The sequence below is a fragment of the Pempheris klunzingeri genome, chromosome 18, assembly GCF_042242105.1.
Source record: "Pempheris klunzingeri isolate RE-2024b chromosome 18, fPemKlu1.hap1, whole genome shotgun sequence".
Taxonomy (NCBI): domain Eukaryota; kingdom Metazoa; phylum Chordata; class Actinopteri; order Acropomatiformes; family Pempheridae; genus Pempheris; species Pempheris klunzingeri.
This window is the reverse complement of record NC_092029.1, coordinates 7,014,909-7,037,094: the sequence shown is the minus strand read 5'-3', so window position 1 is coordinate 7,037,094 and position 22,186 is coordinate 7,014,909. Positions and strand designations below refer to the sequence as shown.

At 42.5% G+C, this 22,186-nt stretch overlaps 1 protein-coding gene across 1 annotated transcript; it reads right to left on the bottom strand.

Moving 5' to 3' along the window:
- Positions 1 to 109: 109 nt before the first annotated feature.
- Positions 110 to 20,959, bottom strand: LOC139217970 (bromo adjacent homology domain-containing 1 protein). The gene is made up of 8 exons (XM_070849482.1): positions 20,892 to 20,959; positions 12,398 to 12,506; positions 4,910 to 6,718; positions 3,773 to 4,131; positions 3,305 to 3,464; positions 3,109 to 3,188; positions 1,420 to 1,511; positions 110 to 1,065 (listed from the first exon to the last, which is right to left on the bottom strand). Exons 3-8 carry the CDS (start codon positions 6,696 to 6,698, stop codon positions 876 to 878), a joined length of 2,670 nt encoding a protein of 889 aa, XP_070705583.1. The 5' UTR covers positions 6,699 to 6,718; positions 12,398 to 12,506; positions 20,892 to 20,959; the 3' UTR covers positions 110 to 875.
- Positions 20,960 to 22,186: the final 1,227 nt, after the last annotated feature.

Sequence of the window (22,186 nt, the reverse complement as noted above, 5' to 3'; positions counted from 1 at the left end):
ACAAACCCCCTTCAGGTACAGTATTTGAGTTTGCGCAGAGCATCACGTGAGATGAAAATGTTTCTGTCAGTGCATTGTGGCACACAGGAGAGAGGATGGGGAGAGAGAGAGAGAGAGAGCTCCGCTTCCTCTAAAGCTGCTTGTTTGGTTTGATTGCCTGAAAGCCTCCTAAAAAACCATCACACATACCCACATTTATCCATTTATCCACACCGACAACACTCGCTCTTTCACACACACACGCACACATGTGAGACGAACTCAAATCAGGAGAAATAAGACGACACTCTCCATTAACTGCTCCCTCACCCTGCCTGGTTGAACACCGTTAACATTGAGCTGACAGTGCAGGCTTGTGTTCCTCGGAAGCACCTTAGCGCCGGACCATTCCTGAGCCACTGGCTTACAAATGGAACAAACATGATTGTTGAGCTAAGATGCTTTGGGGGAAACGCTGTCTTGACAGCAGCCCAGTTCAGTCTGGTGTTCCTGGCAGGCAAAGGGGGCTGGGGGCACACAAGCCTCCATGTAACCACAGAGTGATGTGGAAGCTGAAAACTCCAAACTGATGAATGAATTCTCCTTTCATCGCTCTTCCCGACCAGGAAATGTTGGCGTTCTGACTGAGATGGATTCATTTGCCAAGTTGTAGCTCCTCTGTAGTCAACTAAAGGGATCTGTGCTTCATATTGTGTCACAAAACACCTTTTGCTTCATCTTCATCCCTCTCCAAACCCAGCCCAGCATCCCCCTTCCCTCCGATTGTGAGCGTCCCCAGCAGAAACAGACAGGGGTGTTCAGTCCCTCAACACCCCCCACCTCTGTGCAGGAGCTATGTTAGGATTCATTTATGAGTGCAACACCCCTTCTACCATCTACTGCAGGTTCTTCAGGATGCGTCCGTAGCGGAAGTCGTACACGTGCCGGCAGAGATATACCAGCTCAGGGTCGACGTCTGTGGGCACACAGCGGTGGGAGGGGGGGGCGAAGTCAGGGCGGCAGGGCACCATGCTGGCGCTGCCAGGTGGGGAGCCTTCGGCACGCCGCTTCACCAAGGCACAAAATCTACCCAAACACACACACACACACAGAAGAAAAGAAAAATCAAAAAAGGTGACACTGTGTCTCTACTGCCTTTATGCTGCTGTATCTTTATCTGAAAATTACAAGCGACAGAACTCAAAACAGATATTTGCAAATTATGTCTAAGCAAATGTTCATGGCCTGGTGCTCCCTCAAATTCATTAACAGCTGCAGAGTCACTAACGTGGGATAAGAAAGTCAGACAAACAGGCTTCCACATGTCTCAGAAGCTGAGCTGTTAATTAAAAGGAACGCCTCCAAACGCCTTTTAAAAAGCCTTCCTGCGAATCGCTGAAGTGTGTTTCTGTGCGCGTGCGTGTGTGTGATTGTACTCACCTACAGTACTGGGCTAGTGGCAGAACATAGCATCTGTCTTCTATGCAGGCCACACTATTTTCATCCTGATGCCGAGAGGCGAAAATCTCATTCTGAAACCACAGTGGGTGTACAATGTCACATCAACACAAGTGTCTCCTATTGTGCAGACTGAACGCTGAAGAAATGACAACTCATTTCAACTGTGAACACAGTAATTGTTCATGTGCAAAGGGATTGTGCTTCTATGTGCGTACCCACACACACAAAAACCTGCTCTGCTCCACGCACGTTGTGACTAGAAACATGAGTACTGTTTCACTGTGTTCACTTTCTAGCAGTGAAATTGCTCTCTTCTCTTTCTTTGTTTGTGCAAGACTGAGGTGGCAGAGATATCATCATTCTGGCATTGTGGTAACAGTTAGAGCTAACCACCTATCAGCAGTTTCAGTGCTGCTGAGAGAAAGATAATGATGTCTCTGGCAGCAGTGACTGTTCAATATTTGTGCACAGAGAGGCGGAGGTTTTCTTTGCCTTCCCTTTAAACGTCTTTTATACTTATTTAGTATATCAGGACTCCCTATCAGCTACTATCTAATATTTATAATACAAATAATTCATAATAATTTTTTTTACTATATGCAAATGACACGCCCTATTTTAAGAAATAAATCTTTCCTCCCACATTCACACACTCATCTCTGCTGAATTTCACTTTCACACTCTTCACTCCACTGAATTTGAATTATTATGGTGTGTCTTTATTTGCCTGATGTGTTCAGTGTGGCAGGACCGGCCGTGTCTTTATCTACTGTACAGCTAATGTAACTATGCTAACTGGGTAAAATTTTGATTCCCAATATTTCCTGTCAAAAAAAATCTGCTTCAATATTGAGTGTTCAATATCAAATAATTAAATGACATTATAAAAGAAGTCATCATATGAATACAAACAGCCAAAATATGTAAGAAAAAAATATGAAATCATCCAATAATTTGCTAAAACTCTGCTATTTTAAATGTTTTTACATCCTGATTCTTTTCACAATAAAACAATTGAATGCATTATTATTTCAGTTTCTTTTATGTGCTTTTCTCAGAAGTTTTTATTTCACATCACCACTTCTCTCAGCGACAATTCTGCTTTTTTTACACAGTTAAATGACTGAATCATCTGTCGATCCCACTGGCTCTGCCCTGTTGGGACTTGGGTGACATACTTCGGGATGAGAAGCAGCATCATGAAATAAAATTGTCATCGGGGAAAATGTCAGTGTTAAAACTGGTGAACGTAAAATAAGAATAAGATTCAGAAAAAATCTGTTGCTGGAAAGAACAGCAGGGTGAAATGACCTTTCATAAGATTGAGTTTTAAGAATTTATTAGATTATTTCACAACTTCATGGTAAATTTCTACATTTTGTCAGCATTTAGTCATATGATTAGTTATCTCATAATGTCTACATTTGCTATTGAGCGCTTCGGGGCACAGCACTAATTAAATAATTCCTATGTTCATTAAAATAATCCTTTAAAATGAATGCATTTAATTTCACTGTACACATATCCACGTCTCACATTCATCTAGCTCAGTTGCTTGTTTTTAGGTGGACATACACAGCTACAGTGTGCTGTTCCTGTCTTCCTGCACATCTGTCATTTAACCACTGGGCAACATTAAATCATTGCTGCAGTCCATTCGAGTCTCACCTCACAGTGTGCGCTGGGATCTCGGCCTCCCTGGGTGTGTTCAGGTCGGTAGTACCAGAAAAGACTCATCATCAGTTCCCCTGGGGAGGGAGATTGAGACACACAGTCACACATACAGGTAAACAACCTTGGCCATATGTCCTTCATCCACCCATCCATGCACACAAACCACCATATCTATCCTCCTCTCCTTTACCCGTTTTGGGGTCCTCCCACAGCGCTGATATCTTGGCAACATATGGGAGGGATTTCTTCCTGGGGCCTGATCGTAGCAGCACAGTGTCTCTGACGTGTATCACTTCACCGTCCCTCTCTACTCCTTCATAACACTGCCGCAGGGCCGTCTCATCTTCTCCCTGAGACACACACACACACATACACATACACACCGACAAGGATAGATTTAATTCTCATTATAAAGACAAAAAGGAATCTGTCACACAAAGCTGTGTGGTCAAAACACAATTATCTTTCCCTGCAAGAGCTGATTTTTTTTTTTTTTTTTTTTTTGCTTCGTGCCAGGCAGCTGCATGGATGCAACCCTAACCCTCTACTAGCAGGGTATTATCAGGTAGTGGAGTACAGGAGAAAAAGTCAAACAGAGAAGAAGCTCTCTAATCTCTTATTCATCTTCACTTCTAAGACACACTCACAAATAACCTACCGCAATAAAGACCTCCCTCTCTGTGGGCATTCCTACAGGCCGCCAGCCGTTGGTAGCACGTCTGCGGCTGACTCTCTTTTGTTTGGTGCTGCTGAGGCTTGGCAAGGGCGACGGCTGTTTCTGGGGCAGCCGAGTGCGGCCCATGGACAGGGAGCCGTTGGAAGGCTTGGTGCTCTGTGGGCATTCCCTGGCCAGCTTTAACCTGGCCTGGGGCTGGTCTCGCCCTGACAGGGGGGTCAGCAGGTGGGGTTTGGTCTGGGTGGAAGTGGGCACGCTGGACAGAGGGCAGCTGGACATGGGCATGGAGGGAGGAACCAGAAGGGAGGGGCTGTGGTCACCCTGAGGGGAGGAGTAACCCTCTGGAAAAGTGAAGGATGAAAGTGACACTTTTAAATAATACAGCAAGAAATCAAATGTTCTTCTCATCCTCTTACTAATAAAAAGTTGAATTTATAAGAAAAAAAACACACTTTAGACCAGTTCAACACACTCAAGTGTTTTGCTGCTATAGCCTTACTTGGTCCGACATGACTATTAGCTAATGGAAGCCAATGTTACTACTTTAGGCAGCAGGTTCAGTTGCTTCTGTTCAGCAGAAGTTACATAAGCTTTAAGATGAATAAATTGCATGGTTCCCATGTAAACTGGCTTAAAAACACACTGCTTCTTTTATCGTATTTATCAGTACAACTATATATAACAAAATTGTCACGGAAAATATTACATATGAGCCTAGAGCTCCTTAACAAGAAATATCTAAATCAGAGCCTTGAGCTATGGGCACTTTCAAAGCTCATACCAACAAAAAAAAGGCAACAAAAACAGAAACGTTCACACTCGTTGGGACTCACAACTAGCTTGAGGCGTGTATTTACAACAAAGGACTCTTTAGTTCAGTAAGTAATAACCAGATCCAAGTATAACATTGGGATAATGGTTCCTTTCATTAAAACAGCTGCACAAAGGAGAGCGTAAGATGACTGAATCAGACAAGTGAAATGAAAATGAACAAATCATCAGTGGGGGAACATACCAACCCTGATCCAGATCTTCTTGGACATGCTAAATGTGATCACTGTGATTAGCATTATATTGACTATATACTCCAGTGACACAAAAAGTCATCTTTCCACTCACCTGTTTTGATGCTATGTGTGCATCCAGTGCATCCTGTGCTGAAAGAACATCCCCTGCCGGTGACAGGAGGCATGGCTCTGTAGGTGTAGCCACTGATCCCGCAGGCATCACCGTAGCAGGGCGAAGTCACCGAGTTGCAGTAGGCGGGGTGAGCCATCCCAGAGGCGTGGGACACCCGTGGACCCAGCAGCTTCGACCCAGTCATCCGATTGGGGCATAAACTGGACGGGGCAAAGTTCAAAGGTCGCGAGGCAAGGTTCGCTGACGTTGTTCCAGTGTGTGTTGGGTGAGCGATGTGAACGTAGTAGCTGGAGAAGCAGTGGTCAGCGGTGCAGAGGCAGGGGTGGGGGCTGAGGGTCAGAGCTGTGTGCGGGTGGGAATGTGTCAGGGATGGTGAGGTTACGAGGCACTCGCGCTTCACAGGGGTCATGGCTGAGTTAAGGGGCTGATCGTCTGAATCTGTGTAGGGCTGCTGGCCCAGAAAGAAGGCCAAGCGGTGACAGTATTCCACTGAGCCCTCTGGGGGACAGCAGTAGTACGGCCCCAGTTCGGTTTCCAGCTGCTCTTCCTTCACTTGCTTTAGCGGGTACGCTAGCATGCTGCGGGACTGGTAGCCTGGTTTGGTCAGTCGATGGGTGCAGCTGCCGGTCTCCCACTCCACTTTAGGCTCAAAATCCGCCTTCTTCTTACAGGTTGTGCAGCCACTGTGCAGGGGAGGGACCTGTTTCCCCTTCTGCTTTTGTGGGCGCCCCTTGTGTCTGAGTTTGACTCTGGCCTGCTGCTTTGGGGGTGAGACTGCAGCAGGAGCCTTGCAGTCTGATGTGACAGTAGCTGTGGGTGCAGCCTTTACTCTCTGTTTACTGGTAGCAGAGGAGCTGGTTAGCTTCAGCAGGGCTGCCGCATTGAGCCCCGCCAATCTCCTGGGAGCGGGGGCATCCAGGCTCTCCAGACTCAACCCTCTGCTCTTTTCTCGATTGGCTTTGGCCTTCTTGACCTTCTTGGAGCTTTGGCACAGTTCAGGTTTGTGAGATGTGGAGGCTTTGCGAGATGTGGAGGCTTTGCTGAGGTTTCCTCGTGAAGCCTTCAGACCTCTGGGGACACCACTCCTGGTTGGATCTACATCCAGGGATATCCCTCCATTCGTGAGCTCTTCCTGTCTCCTGGCCTGTTTGGCGGGTGGCTGAGGGTCAGAAGGTCTTTCAAGCAGTAGACTGTTCACTGCCTCAGCATTGAGAGAGGCCAGTCTGCGCTTGCGGGGTTGTGGGACATGAATGCACTCACCATGTCTAGGTCTGTTTGACTTTGATTTGGTTTTTGGTAATGACTTTTCCCCTTTTCTGTCACTGCCTTTCCCCTTTTTCAGTTTGGATTTGAGAGATAAACGTCGGCGTGCATCCTTTCGTTCCCTTTCTTCACAGCTCTCCTTTTCACGGAGACTTTCCTCCAATCGTGTGAGGAGGACGTGACAGCTGAGCCCCTCCCCATCCGAAACTCCAGCCCGCCCCCGCAAGGGATACGACTTCCTGTCCCGTTTCTTGTCACGCCTTCGGTCTAGTTTTCTGTTCTGGTCTGTTTTTTCTGTTCTTCCTCTCTTGTCATTTATCCTCTTGGTCATGCCCTTCCTTTGTTTGACGATCTCACTTATCTTCTTTGTCCTCCCGAATCGTAGTGAGCGCTCAGGCCAGGCGCCACCCATTGTGCCACCATGTGGCCAAAGAGGGCAGCTGTCCCACCACTCAGCACTGCTGTCGCTCTGCCTGAAGGAACCCTTCTTCCTTGCGTGAGTCATTACATGCTTCTCTGCGGGGCCTAGAAATAAGAGACCAACAAGTGGTAAAATGACAGTTTGTCCTAGTTTCACCATGTGCTTACAATGTACACAATCGACAGAGCAACAACCTCTGATCTACACAACAGTTTAACTTACTGGCAAACAAAGCTTTTAATTGGGTCCACAGAAAGCTGGTTCAGCCGTGAACATGTTAAACATCTTTACTACTTTTGTATCTTATGATCACACAGGAAACGTTAAGACCAGGATTGATGGAAGGGCCAGAAACTCTGGGAATGGTAGAGGGGCCATGTAGGGATCGTTAACACATTTTTTTAATGTCATGACTTAAAATTAGGAAAGGCTGGGAGGTTTTTATTGTGTAGAAACAACAGAAACACAAAGAAAATCAAAAGCAAGTCAGAGTGAATGAGAAACCAGCCTAACAAAGATATTGACTATCTTATATAAGCCTTCACTATAGACTCAAACACAACATCTAATGAAATACCTAAAGATGCTTAATGATGCGTAAATTCAGCTGAATGGTTTTGTGATCAGGCTGAATTTCATTGATCATATGGCGAACTCCAGCTATTGTATATCTGTTGGAGATCCTGTCATTATAACGGGTTTGTGTGTGTGTGTGTGCGTGTTTTATGCAGCTTGGAAGAAACTGATGGCGTCTTTCATTCATTCTTATCACCTGGTGTGCACAAAGCATGTAAATACCAGCTTGTTAGGACCTTTTTTTTTTTGTCTGAATCGAAAATGTACTACAATATTAGGCTAGGAAAACAAGACAAATAAATAAGGCAGCTAAATGCCTGTTTAAATCAGGCCAAATTAAAATCAGTGTGTAAATGTCCATCCATATTGTATAGTTAAAGATAATCTTGTGCATAAAGACACAAAATAATGTAAATCCTTGCACAGCAAAAACCAGTTAGCCTGGGAATATTTGTAAGAAATACTCCCTCAACTTAATAACCAAAAAATGGCTCATATATATATTTAAGCAACTGTTCTTTAATTAATACCCACCACAACTTAACTTTAGTGTTTAGGGAAGAGGGTAAAGCAGTGCTTAGGTTATGAAGATTTATTGTCGGCCTAATGAGATGGTTAAACTTGGTTAAGCCTAAGATCTGCATTTAAAAACTGAGCATATGCTAGAATCTGCAACACAAAGAAAAGAAAACTCCCTACAGCAAATACAATTATACAATTTCCACCATTCAAGTTTTCTTTTGTAAACTGAATGGAGGTTTTTTTTTTTCTCCAACTCACATGAGCGTCTTACGCTACCCCATTACTTCCCATAATTAGCTATAATCGGTTAATGAATTTCCCCTTTTTAAAGCTAAACTACACACGGCACACAAGATCATATAGATTCTCGTTGTCATGATGATTAAAAGGTGATTTTTCCAACAAAATTCTTATTGTGTGTAAAAATACATCTTTTTCTTGAATGTGTGTGCTTGGATTTCAAAGTTTGGTTCAGCCTCTCCATGGGCAAAAGTCAGGTGTCTATTACCTATGTTGTTGTCCACCAGGCTCACTATCTCACCAGCGGAGAAACAGTGGATGCTCATGGCTGATTGGCTCTGAATGCCAGGTTTGGTTGCTGGTGGTGAGTCAGTGTCCCCCGTGACCCCCTGACCCCCTGCGTCACACACTACGTAGCCACGAGCCTCCTACAGTCGTTGCTAACTCACCCCTCAGACTAAAGACAGCGTGCATATTTACAGTATGCACATGTCTCTCTATTCTCCTCATGATAAAACAGTAGAATTTCCCTAAATAAGCATTATGCCATAGTAATCTTATAGCTTTGGGTTTATCACCACGAAAAAACATACCAAGTCTCATCACATTTAGCTTTTTAATGTTTTTCAACTTGTTCTGTGCATCAAGAATCACAGCCCAGGGCATCTGTTCACACCAGCATGGCTGCATGAGGCACTGAGAGGCCTGACGGTTGATGTACAAATCTCTGTGGTGTGAACTCACTCATATCTGGAGATTTTGGCCTGACTGACGACTCATTTACAGTCGAAGCCCAGCAAGATTTTTCAAACATGTTTGATTTTGTCGGCCCCAGTCTGACTGGGCTCGTGCAGCATGAGGGCGGTCCAAGACTGAAATGTCAGAGGGATCCTGGCGATCCAGCCAATACTGTTTAGCTCCAGGGTTAACGGAAATCAAGCACAACTTCCTGAACTACAACTCCCATTTCCATGGCATTTGAAGGGATATTACAGCGTTTAGTACAACATCTTTATTATCCTCCACCTCAGACACCACTAGTGATTAAACCCAGAATTTTTAATGCCTTAAAACCCTTTTTTTTCCATCCGTTTTGGAACTATTGGAGCCTGTTTATTAACGACAGCATCAGGTACTGTGTGATCCCCCATCTTTGTGTGTCCCTCCGTCTTTGCTCTGTCACAGGACAGCTAACTCTAGGCTGTGCTTCTCAGACAAGATGTAATCCGTTTTGCAGTGTGACCTTGCCGGCTGAGACTGAAATTCAATACCAGAGTGACATACTTCAAACCTAAAATTCTGTTTCACTTCTTATTTAGCTCTGAATTCAAGAAACTATTGAAAATCTGTCTTTGATTATGAGAAAGTCTGAATTTGTGTGTTAGTTTAAAAGAAACTCTCACATCTAACCAATAACCTTCACATCAAGCTTTTCTCATGATTTTTTAACCACAAAGACAATTTTCCAACAGCGGTTCTGGGTCACTGCTGAGAAGTGTAGGTGGGGAAACACTGGAGGGAATAACCTGCAAGATATTATCTCATGTGGCAGCGTTCGGGCCAAACGGCAATTTGGCTCTTTAAACACAGTTTATGCCTGGTGATCCTCGGAAGTAATCTCACATTTACGGGAAGATCAATGACCCTGCGCTCCGTCTCTAATTGGTTAGAAAACAGATCATCAGCTCCTTTCAGAGCATCAAACACCAGACGCACCGGGACACTTCTTTTATGATAAGACTGCCAAGACTCTTGAGACATTGTGTGTAAAGCAGCAGCTCAGATAGGCTTAGACAATAATTCAATGAAACCAGGACACACAAACAGACTAATTAAATTCAACAACAATCTATACACTCCATTCATCTTTTTGAAGAAGAAAAAGATTACAGCTAAAGCAACTATGAATATGTTTCATGCCCTAGCATAAATTAAGCTACAGGCATGCTCTAAATGTTAATATACAATAGTTCATTAATAAGAATAATCCAAACAAAACACCAAATATCACAAATCTCCCACAGTAAGTTACTTATTGAGCACAAATGTGCATGTCTCTATTCCATATTGTAGCAATACAGCAGTGATAAAGAGATAAAACTGCTACCAAACATAAAGCAGTCACGTCAAAGATAGAAGAGAAAAACACACGCAATTGTGAAGAACACATATTTGTACAAGCAGGCCACAGGTTCAACACAGTGGATCTCAACCTATGGGTGGGGACCTCCCCTTGGGTCACAACTTAAATTTAAGAGGGTCAAGAGTATAGAAGTACGAGAGAGAACAAAATCTGTTCGAGAAACATCTTTATCTTTGTAGTAGCACTTTTTTACGATTATTAACTGTATATAAACAATTTATAAATGCTTTATAACACACTATCATGTAGCTTTAAACAGATGTAAGGACATTGTGAGTGCTCATTTATGTATTTGTTAAAAACTATAACTCCTCATATGACACTTCATCATGTGTTCAGTGGTTTTAAATACATTTATAACCTTGTCTGTGAATATTTTTAATTTTACTTGGTAGTTTCACTTTACTTCAGGTGCCTCTATCAGGGGGAAGAGATCCTTTGCAGGTTACAGTTCAAAGAGTTCATAATGAGTCGCAATTATAGGATATTTATATGTTGGCTTATCACTATTTATTCTAAGTATTCATTAACATGAGCAGCATGATTAAAACTATTTTTAAATGTGTTTTTAAAAGTACTGAAGAAATGACTATGATTATAAGAATGTTATACAGTGTTATCACTCATTAATAGTTTATAGACCAATGATGAATGAACAGATATGTTCACAAAGATATTTGTAAAGACTTAAAATTAACAACTGGTTTAGAACACACTGCGGTGTAGTTGTTAACACATTTTAAGTGTTGGCTATGTAGGTGTGAGCGTTAACCATCTTTTTTACCTTTGTCTAAGGGACCATACAGAAGTTGCTGTTGTGGGGAGGTGGGCTGAATCTTATATTCTATTTTATAGAAAAGCAAGGCCTTGGCAGTGTTATTAATATATTCTTAAGACTTACAAAAAAAAATGCAATACCCTCCCTAAACATCTTAAAATAACATATTTAGGGCAGCAGTATAGTGAAGATAGAGCCACTATCTCTGTTTTTGAGTAAAGAGCTGCTAAACATGTCGGCCTGTAAACAGCCACTGAATGAGTGAGATGAACGAATGAAGTTTGAATGAAATGAGAAAAGTTGAAACATTCAAAGATCTGCAAACTAATACAGCTTATATTACCAACCCTCAAGCAAAAATTAAAAAATAAACACCCTCCCCCATTTCCAACCCCTCCCCTCTATAATAATTTTCATACAGTCCCTAATTTGTTGTGTTTTTTTTCCTCCTCCAGCCCCTAAAACCCTTCAAATAAGGCAAATCTGAGGAGGACAAACCACTTTTTCATGGTGCTGCTCACCACTCATGTGCACTATGATGCTGTAACTTCTAATAAGGGACCAGAAGAAGAACTGGCTTCATTTTAAAAGGTGTCTGGAGCCATCAAAGGTTCACACACCGCTGCATTATCCAACCAATGAGCCACATGCAACACACCTTGCAGAAACAACTCCAACTGTGCTCCACATCACCTGGTAACAGCCTGTGCACGATACCGTCAGTAAATATCACACCTGCAATTAACACCTCATCCACTTCTTCTCTTTTTCTTTCTTTCTTTCTTTTTTTTTAATGTTTCTCCTGCCAACTTTCACCGGCAAAACACGCATCAAAAATAAATAACCAGCTGGGTAACGTAGCCCACTGGATCACACCGGCAGGGCTCTTATTTTACATTTTCCATGTCACAGCCGGTGACAGGCGGCCACGGCACGTAGAGGTTCATCAAGAGGAGATAAAAGACTACAAGAATTTCAAACGTTAGGTCACTGTCTCTCTGTTTTCCTCCTGGACTTGCACCGCAGCCGTGAGCTTCATCCACAACACCATCCGCTGAGATGACGAGGAAGCTTCGCATACGTGCATACCTACATGCATTTATTTATACTACATGCGTAAATATATACATACAGTGGCCGAGGGATTCAGCAGGATGGGATACAGTGCAGCTTGACGTAGCTTGCCAGTCTGAAGTAGCCAGCCAGGCTCTAAATATGGGCTGGAGAGGGGAGGGAGGGGGCTACCCGAACACACACATACACACCAAGCAAAATAAAGAGCAGTCACCCCTCCTGATCACATTTTCTGACCGGATTCCTCATTACCGACGCGGTGGCTGTTGTGATCCCGGTCCTAGCTGAGACCTGGGAGGATATGGCACGTAGCAGCAGCCCCGCGTATCGCTTCTGGTGCACGAAGCGAAAAATGGGTTCTGCGCTCCTTCCCTGGACGGCTGGGCAGTCGGAGCAACTTCAAACATTCAGGGCGAAATAGCAGCAAAAAAATCGGAGGTGGTAACTTACGCGCTTCCCTCCTGGCAGCCGGGAACCGTCGAAGAAACGTGCGGGCGGAGAGGAGGACGGGGAGAAGCCGCCGGACTGGTGCGATGGCAGAGCTCCGTAACTGGGAGAGCTGGGGAGGAGTGGAGAGAGGACGGTCGGTGGCGCTGCCTGCGAGATGTGTGTGTGTGTGTGTGTGTGTGTGTGTGTGTGTGTGTGTGTGTGTGTGTGTGCTCTTCCTGGTTGGGCTTCCACCGATTTGCAGAAAACTTCATCTGAACCAATTGCCATCCGCACCGGGCTCTCTTGACACCCCCGTCCTCCAATGTCGGACAAACAGCTGCTTATTGCGATTGTGAAATAAGAAACTAAATATCTGCGGTATCCGAGGGAGCCTAACTTGGTTCCTATCGCCTACATTGAACACACGGCGCTACATCATGGGCGATGGATGTTACTGCCCCCCCACCACCACCACGACGGCAGGCAGCCTCACCCTGTCATTTGTCGTGACCAGACCACGAGCGACCAACCACCAAACACGTTTGGAGACCTTCACGTGAAGGGTGATCACAGATGGGGGGCATTTCTATCAATATGTGCCCCATGTGGTGCACGTGGCTTATGGGTTTTAAATGCCTTCCATTTAGAAGTTCAGATGAGTTATGAGGGTGCAAAGGGAAGTAAACTCACTTTTTTGTGGCATGCAATGAGCTTTAAATGGTTAAAATCATGGAATAACTTTCCTAAAACAAAAGCTGGTGTCCTAATTTCTGTATATTTTGTTACATTCATCATTAAATAGAGGGCATGTATCACCTTACTCTCCATTACCGGCTGGGGTTGGAAACTAGATGAACCAATGAGACTACAGATCAGCTACCAACATGTCCAGATGAGAGGGGGCATGTGTTTCCTCAGCGAGGCCTAATAAATTCAAGCCAACTCCATTGTGCATTGTCTGGCTATGTAGTGTAACTGTAACACACATGCTGACAGTGGCAGAGGAAGACGTTAGGCTCTTTACATAAGTACAAGTGGTAATACTTCGCTATGAAAACACTTAACACTAAAGTCCTGCATTAGGAATTCTAATTAAAGCTAAAGCTAACTGCCTCATGTAGCTCCTGTTGGGTAGTTTGATCTACAATAATAATATCATAGAAGTGTTTTTTTATGTAAATAACATGTAAACAACTTTCAGCAGTCTTTTTAAAAAATGTAAATTCTATTGTTATTGATCTTTTACTGTAATTATTGTTTATTGTGTGATTTTGTTCTCTTGCCATGCTGCTGATAAACTGCTGTTCATTGTATTATAACAATGACATAAAGATCTATTCTATTTTCATATTTGACTTATTCAGTTTACTGTTTGTTTATTTTTTTGTCAATATTAATACCCAAAGCTTTCCCTGCACTGTTGATAAAACATCTGAATATATGCAGTTTAATCTAGTTAGAAAATGCCCACACAAAGCCCACCTTCCCAGCTAATCACCAAGGACATGACCGCTCAGGTTCTCCATACGGATCATAATCTATAAAGTAACATGGCAACTATACCCGTCAAATAAATGTGGTTTAAAATAATCCCCCCATAAGTGTATTAGACTAGAAGTGTAAAGAAGAGCATGGAGGTACTAAAAAATACTTCACACGAGTACATCAGTAGAGTACTTTGAGGATATGATCTTAGTTATGCATAAGAATAAAGCTGCATCGGAAAGAACCCTCATGTTTGTATGAATTTGACCCATTACATGTTATTTTCTGTACATATCCTGCTGACAGTAGTCATAGGATGAAGGAATATTTGTGCATCAGCTGCCTCAGAGCTCAAACTGCCCTCCTGAACAGGCTGCTGCAGGATCTGGACTGCTGACGTTAAACAGTAGTTAACGCTTTTCAATAAAAAAGGTGCAGCAATTCATTCTAACATCTCAACATAAAGCTTGTCAGCGTGTAAACTGCCTGCACCCTGCTGATAGATGTCTCTCACGGGACTGACTCGATCTGGCTGTTGTCTGCTATGAGCCAAAAGCCGTGTTGCCTCAAAAAAAAAAAAGGCTTCATGTCTCAACATTAGTTGCAGCATCTTATTAAAAGGCTCTAACTGTGATCTCTAGACTTCAACACTCCAGAGCCTGCCTGTGATCAATGTGCAGCATTGATCTAATGCATTATTGACTATGGGTGTAGATTACAAGAAGTAAATTACTAACAATATTTGAAACTCACCAGTTACTCATTTTTTATCTTGTCTGTCATTGTGGCCACAAAAATGGCATCTGAAAATAGCAGGGTGTAGTTTACTGGTCCTGAACTTGTCTTCAACGCGACACCGCCAGCAGTGTTCGCTGTTCGGTAGCAAAGCCTTCGCAAAACAGTTTGACAAAAACACATAAACCACCACATTCTCATTTTCTCTGCCTGTTAAAGGTGTTGTCACCACTTTAAGACTCTCAGTTATCATAAGAAAATATTAGGTTTATCTCTGTTAATTGTATCTGGCATGTAAAGAACATTTACAAGGGTTTTTTTCCTGCACTGTGGCTCCAGAAAGGTTTAAAAGGCATTTTTGGTCAGATGTTATATAATCTGAAAGAATCAGCAACGGCCATCGATGAAAAGAGCCACTTTGCCGCCTAATTCAACCCCCAGACTTTTTTTTTTTTTTTTTAAATGGTAAGACATGTTGATGAAAGTCAGAAGAGCTGAAAGAGCTGAATTATACACTTAGTTCGGTGAAAGGGTTGAATACACCGTTATTACATCAATTCAGACTCCTCAAAAGGTGCCTGTCACAGGCCGAGCCTCTCGGTGCAGTGGGAAAGCAGCTAAAGTGATCATCACATTGTGTCGAGTCAAATAGTCGGCACCTCCACACAGCAAAGCTGATCCCATCAGTTCTATTGTTACAGTAAAAGCTAATTATTTGTCTTAAATAGCAATTTACTTTTTAACCCCTCTGCCAAAGCTGTAACCCTACAAAATGAACTGGTTGGTCTTGATTGTGAAATAGGTGTGGTCTCTGACAGAGTGAATAACAGAGAAATACATTGTTCTTTGTCTGAAGTTACATTACAAACTACAAAATCTAGCTTATGAGCGATAAACAATCAGTTCCTCTATAACCAGCCTGGCCTCATGTAGTAGATTCACGCAGACAGACAGCAGAACAGCAGACAGAAAGTACATACATTTACAGTAAATTCTCATGCCACTCATTTGCTGCACATCCGTATGCTCAGCATGTTTTTAATAATCATAATCGCAGAATCCACAGGCGTAGCATTCATTCTGAATCATTCTGCTGTGCATGATTTATCACCCAATTCTAATATTTAATGCGAGAGGTAGAGGTGACAAAGGGAAGGATGTGGAGGTACAGTGCTCACAATTGATGTTTAATATATTTAAATCTGCACTAATCAATGTTTTTGCACACACGATGAGTCAAGCGTAGTCTCCCCAGCGCCAACAAGCTGTTAACGACTACTAGATATTTCCCCCAGGAGATGAGATGAGAACAAAATAAGGGCAAAAAAGGGCAGTGGTTGGGGTAGCCATCTTGGAATAATGACTGCCAGAATAACGAGAAGTTTTCCTGTTATTCACAGTCTGATGATGAATGTCACACACAATGGCTCTCTGTAAAATAGCCCCCATTTGCTAACATGTTGCAACTTCCTGAGGTGATAATATGTTTGTTTTTTGTTCAGCTACATCCCCCCAGTGGACAATTAAAGAAAAAATATAAATGAAACCAGCTTTAATCATATTTCCCTAAATCTAAACTATACTCTAGTCGCCACTCTATTACATAAATGATGTAAAGTGATAAAGTGTATGTGGATGTTTTTTTTTTTCTAGTTTAAATACGATTTAATTAATTATTATAACTGCAACTTTTTACAACCACCTTTGATCGTTGAAGGTTTTAAGACCATGAGACAGACTTTGCGCGGAGTATCACATTAAAGTAAGAGTTTTAGTCTTCAAAGGTTAGACGACAGGCTTTTGTCAAAACAAGCATGTTAGATTTATTAGTATATGTTGGTGAAAATATGGATGAGGAGTTCATTGCTGACATTGTACTGTAAGTGTATGGTGATTTGGTTTCCTTCTTTTTCTGGTTTCTCTCAAAGAAACGCTGGCATAGATGGATCATGTGAAGTGACGCACAGAAACAGTCAAACCTCTCCCCACGCATTCATACGTCCATCTGAGTGCCGGATGGCTCAAAGAACGACAGTCAGTTGCAGTTTGACTTGTTTGGTAACTAATCTGTTTCAAACTGAGAGCTGACATGAAAGCATCAGAGTTATTGTGGAGCATTCAAACTTAATTTAATAATCAGAGCTTCTATACTTGGGTTAATTATGAAATTAAGCATATATCACCACGAAAGGACAGTGGCACACATATCAAGACTTCATACTATTCATGTTCATGTTAAGGTCAGCTCTGGCTAGATTTGGTAATAGAAGCGTGTGGGTGGTGAGGCTTTACTGGGCCACAAAACCATCCTGCAGATGTGATTCTGAAAAGTGAACTTGCACAAGCCTGGTGTGGAGGTACAGGGTTTCCTCAGGACAATGACGGTGAATGAACATAAACAAGCCTCTTCTAATGAAACCAAGCAACCGTGGCACTAATCTGGCTTCTCATCGGAAGGTGCTCCTGTGTGGAACTGCTCAAATGACACCAAGTGTAAACACACATAGATGCACAAACTATTCAAATTTATAGCCATTCGAACGGGTCTGGATCATAAGGTTTTATAGAGAGGTTTCATATATTCAAATCTAATAACAATTTGTGTTATTCATTATATCTGAGTGGCACTGTCAGTGATGGAAAAAGCCATGTTAATTATTAGTAAATGTATATAGGAGGTGTACAGCGGCAGTAGGCATTATCATATAGTATCTTTCAATAGAAGGCTCAGTTCACAGTACAGTGCAAGAACACAGAATTTAAAACAAATCAATAAAACAATGTAAAATATTCTGCATTCAAAAGAGTACTGTAAAAACTGAGCATTATCATTATGATAAGTAAAAGCACTTGTGTCAGATAAAACATCATATATCACATTATTAGATTGTTAATATTAATGCCTCAATGCAAAGGGTCCAAAGGGCCACAAGATAAATCTGAGGAGTCGTAAGATGATTCATGGACGAGGGAGGAAGAAAATCAAAGTTCTGCTGCACATATTTGTAGGCATTTTTTCTCTAATCTTAGTAGTGGGATAAATGTACATCTTTAGGCCTCAAAACGTTATTTAAATCAAATCTTCTCAGAGGTTTAAAGGAGAAATGTGTCTCTGGTGGAACTGCAGATATTTCATAAACCTGTGACAAGAGGCTCCGAAGAGACACTTTTTTATTTTCTATTCTATTTTATTCTTTTGAGGAGTTTTGTATTTTACTTTAGCTTAGTGTGTTTTTCTTTAATGTAAAATCGTATTTTGAAAAGTAACTAGTACAGTGGTTTGATAAATGGAGTGAAGTAAAAAGAACAAGACTAGGATAAAATGGAAGTACAAGTACCTCAACATTGTACTTTAGTAAAGAGCTTGAGTACTTAGTTACTTTCCACCGCTGCCTGATGGGCAACTGACAGGAGCCAAAGTAAGCCACAGTACTGAGGACGACTGACTGATACACAGTGCTGGAATAGAATAAATGGAAATAGGCACAAGCATGGACCATTTTAATATCCAAAACATACCACTAATCCAAAAACGATTCCAGTGGCCTGTATTTCATTGATGATTTAAGGACTAGATTTGTATGTTGGCAGAGCTCCATAGATAATTCACAGAGGATTGGTCTCACAGTAATGGCTCAGTTATTAGTCCTGCGTGGCTATTTAATGACGGGTCTAGGTGTGAGTCATTAAAACACTTCTATATTACGTTTTATGACATTTATGATGGTATAGTGAGGTGGGGTGTGGTCTGTTGGATCAGAGAGAAACGTGGTAAAAATAAAAAAAAAAAAATGCTGTGTAGGTCTGCTGAAGAAACTCCAAAAGATTAATGTTCAACTACAATAAACTAGAGTGTCAAAGAGTGGCCTGACAGATCAGCTTTCTCATTTACACTGAAGATAGTCCCATGGCAGCCCTGAAAAAGGAGACTTGGCAGAAATAAGAAGAAAGTCACTTACGATAGTGTGGACAAGAGAAAGAACTACTGACCGTGGCTGCTGGTTAATAATGATTCATAAAAAAGACTTTCAAGCTCCCCTGCTGCCGTAAAAATGCGCGTTGGGTGAAATAAGTTTGATTAATTAGTTCAAAGTCATCTCATGTTTCAAACATGGGAAACTAACTGAGTTAAGGTCACTGAACTGAGAAAACAAGTTCAATAAGGGTAAGATATTAAGGTGAATCAACAACTGTTACCACACTGACTTTCTATGAGCATATTACACCTAACACATCACATTAACATATTGACACTTCTCAGTTTTAAGAGTCAGTTCTTCATTTACTGGTGCAGCAGCTCTTGTTGGAGCACTTTGTACCAGAGTTTGCACAAAGGCAACCAGTTATCCAATTTAATTTACATAAAAAAGGGACAGATTCAGTCCGAAGTCCACAACATTAACAGAAATTTGTTTAGCGAAACTATCATGCTTTTCTTCACTCCTTCCACATTATGGACTTTCTCTCTCATAGGTGGTCCTGTAGTTATTTTCTCCTACATTTAAATGATTATCTTTTATGTTCCATGTTCCCTGGTTGTTGTGTCTTTAACTTTTCACGGTGCAGCCTTGGCCAGGCCTCCCTTGTAAAAGAGATAATTGATCCAAATGTGACTAACATGGTTAAAAAGGGGCTGAATAAAGAAACGAAAGAAAAAATTGTCCCATGACCTCTCAGGTTTATCCTGTGACCCTTTGGGGGCGTCCGAGCCCTGGATTTGGAACCATTAAACTATCAAACTATACATGTAGTTAAATCCAACTCCACCTCAACCAGCCACACACTGATACATCAGTATCAAGAGCCTAATAATTTGATATATATTATATATCATCTAAAATATCAGTGACATGGGCCATTTTCTGCAGAAGGAGAACTTTTACTTTTCTGCTAACACTTTTTTTTTAAATCATACTTTAACTTGTAATGGAATATTTTACTTTGTTGCATTTGTATTTTTACTTAAGTTAAGGATCTAAATAGTTCCTCCACCACAGCTGATCAAATATTTAAACATGGCTTTGTGATGCACTCTCCCATTATTAAATGTGCATGAATTGCAAGTATTAAAAAGGTCATGTGTGCCTATTGTATAATCAACGTACTGAGTTAAAAGAGCGAGAATAGGAAGTAAACTCCAGACTCCATTCAGCTTCTGTATAAACAGGAAAATGTGATCAGACAGACATTCCTTATGTTAATAGACTTCCTTAGTGTAATTGGTTACTATCAAAGTCCTGAAATATTTACACTGATTTCATATAAATCCATGTTTTATTATAATCCAGCTAAAAAGACCAGATGAACGGAATTCCTTCTCATTCTTTACTCAGTAATAAAGAGCTCCTCTTCCCACTTTTTCTTCGATCACTTCTCAGCAGTGTATGTGCTGAAGATCATTCAGCGACAACTAAGGCCTGGGGGGGTTCATCTCTGATGTCATGATAGCGTCATGTCTTATGAGCTCACTGCCTTTATGACCTAAATGACAAACTGTGATGTGGGCTAATTGCTTTGGCATTTGTGCAGCCTTTTCCTTTACCTGAGCAGAGGAGCACAATGACTTAAAGCAAAGCCTGTTATCCCCCCCCACCTCTCTCTCTCTCTCTCTCTCACTCAGTTTACAGCGGCTCATTTGTTTACTGTCACTCAACCCAAAGTGGCCAGTTAATAGATCCAATGTGAGACACAACAGCAAATTATAAGCCCAACAAATGCCACAGCTGTATGGATCACAAAGTTTGCAGCCAATCATGAACACACACACACACACACACAGAAATAGCCTTCACGCACACACACATCCACACACACACACACTGACTGATATCCAGGTGAGCACATCCTGCATCCATCCAGCCAGTGATAACATCACTGAGCCACTCTGCCCCTAACATTGACCTTGTTTGAGTCTATTCTACAGACAAAGCACTGGTGCAGCTTTGGTAGCCTGTCACACTTTGGTGGCTGCTGCTGGTGCTGGAGCTGGTGGTGTTGGAGGAGGAGGAGGAGGAGGAGTAGGTGGAGGAGGAAGAGGAGGAAGGGGAGGAGGAGGAGGAGGGGGGTAGGCTATGATAACACATTGCACGGCCAGTCGGACTGAGCACCACTCCCTGGGAATCTCCTTCATCACTATGGCCATTATCTGCCACTGCAACGTCCCCCAGACATGACTAAAAAAGCACACACAAAAGAGGGAAAGCTGGCCACGCGAGCCACTGCTCTGCCTGAATAGAGAGAAGAAGAAAAAAAAAAGAAGAATGAGGAAAGATAATGTGGAGCAGCCGCTACTTACCGAGCCGTAGCTGTGTGTGTGTGTGTGTGTGTGTGTGTGTGTGTGTGTGTGTGGCAGGCACTATCTCGTCTGATTTCCAATGGAGCCAGTCAGGGCACCTTGTTTTCCGAATGGCTAGGTAAGGTAAGGCAAGTCCGCCTCGTCCAGCTGGTTACCCGATGCAGCTCAACTCGAGGAAATAAACACGGATGTCGCCACTCCACTCGAGGGAACCCCTTTGATTTCACAAAATCGACGAGAGGAGAGCAGAGACGGAGCGAACAACTCTCTTCTCGCAACAAGAGGCAAAAACACTCCTTCCCGAGACGAGCAGGGTTTGCCCAGGATGTTTTTTTCCCCTCTATCCCATGCACTCCTTCTCCCAAAGCAGGGCACGGCTGCAAACCTTGAGTGCTGCTGCTGCTGCTGCTGCTGCTGCTGCCGGAGATCGAGTCAGCAGCCCGCACGCACGTCGCTTATATCCGTCACTTGGCATTAACACTGTACGCAGCTTTCAGTTTGCGCACCAGTCGGTGTGTTGCTGCTGAACAACAACTAGCAGCACAACATGACTGACTGACTGACTGACTGGCTGACTGACTGGCTGGCTGGCTGACTGACAGACTGGGTGGGCCGGTCCACCAATGCAAGCCGCACAAAAGTGAAGAAATCCCCGCAAAAGTCTCTCCAGGCTTGCAGACTATTTAGGAGACAAGTGTGTTTTACATAACAACAACAAGAACATCCTCATCCTACTTCTGTGCTGAAGCATGTGATGGCAACATGGTGAGCCTTTTAAAGGGGTATCCACGCGTAGCTGCAGGCGAGGGTTGCCTCTTTGGATCCACCCTGTTAACTTTGTTGGAGGGATGCGCTGTGGCAGTAATTGGACACGGTGATGACTGTCAGGCAGCCTGGAAGCACCTGTGTAAAAACGTGGGAGTCTGGCCAGGAAAATCTCTCCTGTTGTGCACGCAAGGGCTCCATGCCAAGGATTGAAAGTAAACCCGCATCATGTTCCCAATAAAAGAGAACACAATTAAGTTTTTTTTCTCCATAGAATGTAGTATAATATACTTGATCCCTATAGTATAAGCCAGAAATGAATGGTGGCTTTAGTTTGACAAGAAATGGACACTGCAATGCAAATGTTGTTTTCTTGGAATATACACCATAAAAACACAATCTCTCTTTTCCTCTGTCTTATGTCCCTGACTCACAAAGCGCTTCTGTGTGAAATCTATTTTAAGACTTTATTGTGGTTTATATTGTGCTCATGAAGCATATTCATAAATCAAATGTGTTTTCCTAAAAGT

Excerpts from the sequence above, each read along its gene's own strand:
- LOC139217970 (XM_070849482.1), bottom strand. The coding sequence starts at position 6,698 with ATGACTCACGCAAGGAAGAAGGGTTCCTTCAGGCAGAGCGACAGCAGT. Across the intron at positions 1,512-3,108 it reads ATCCCAGCGCACACTGTGAG|AATGAGATTTTCGCCTCTCG; the intron begins GTGAGACTCGAA and ends CTGTGGTTTCAG. Across the intron at positions 1,066-1,419 it reads CCACTAGCCCAGTACTGTAG|ATTTTGTGCCTTGGTGAAGC; the intron begins GTGAGTACAATC and ends GTGTTTGGGTAG.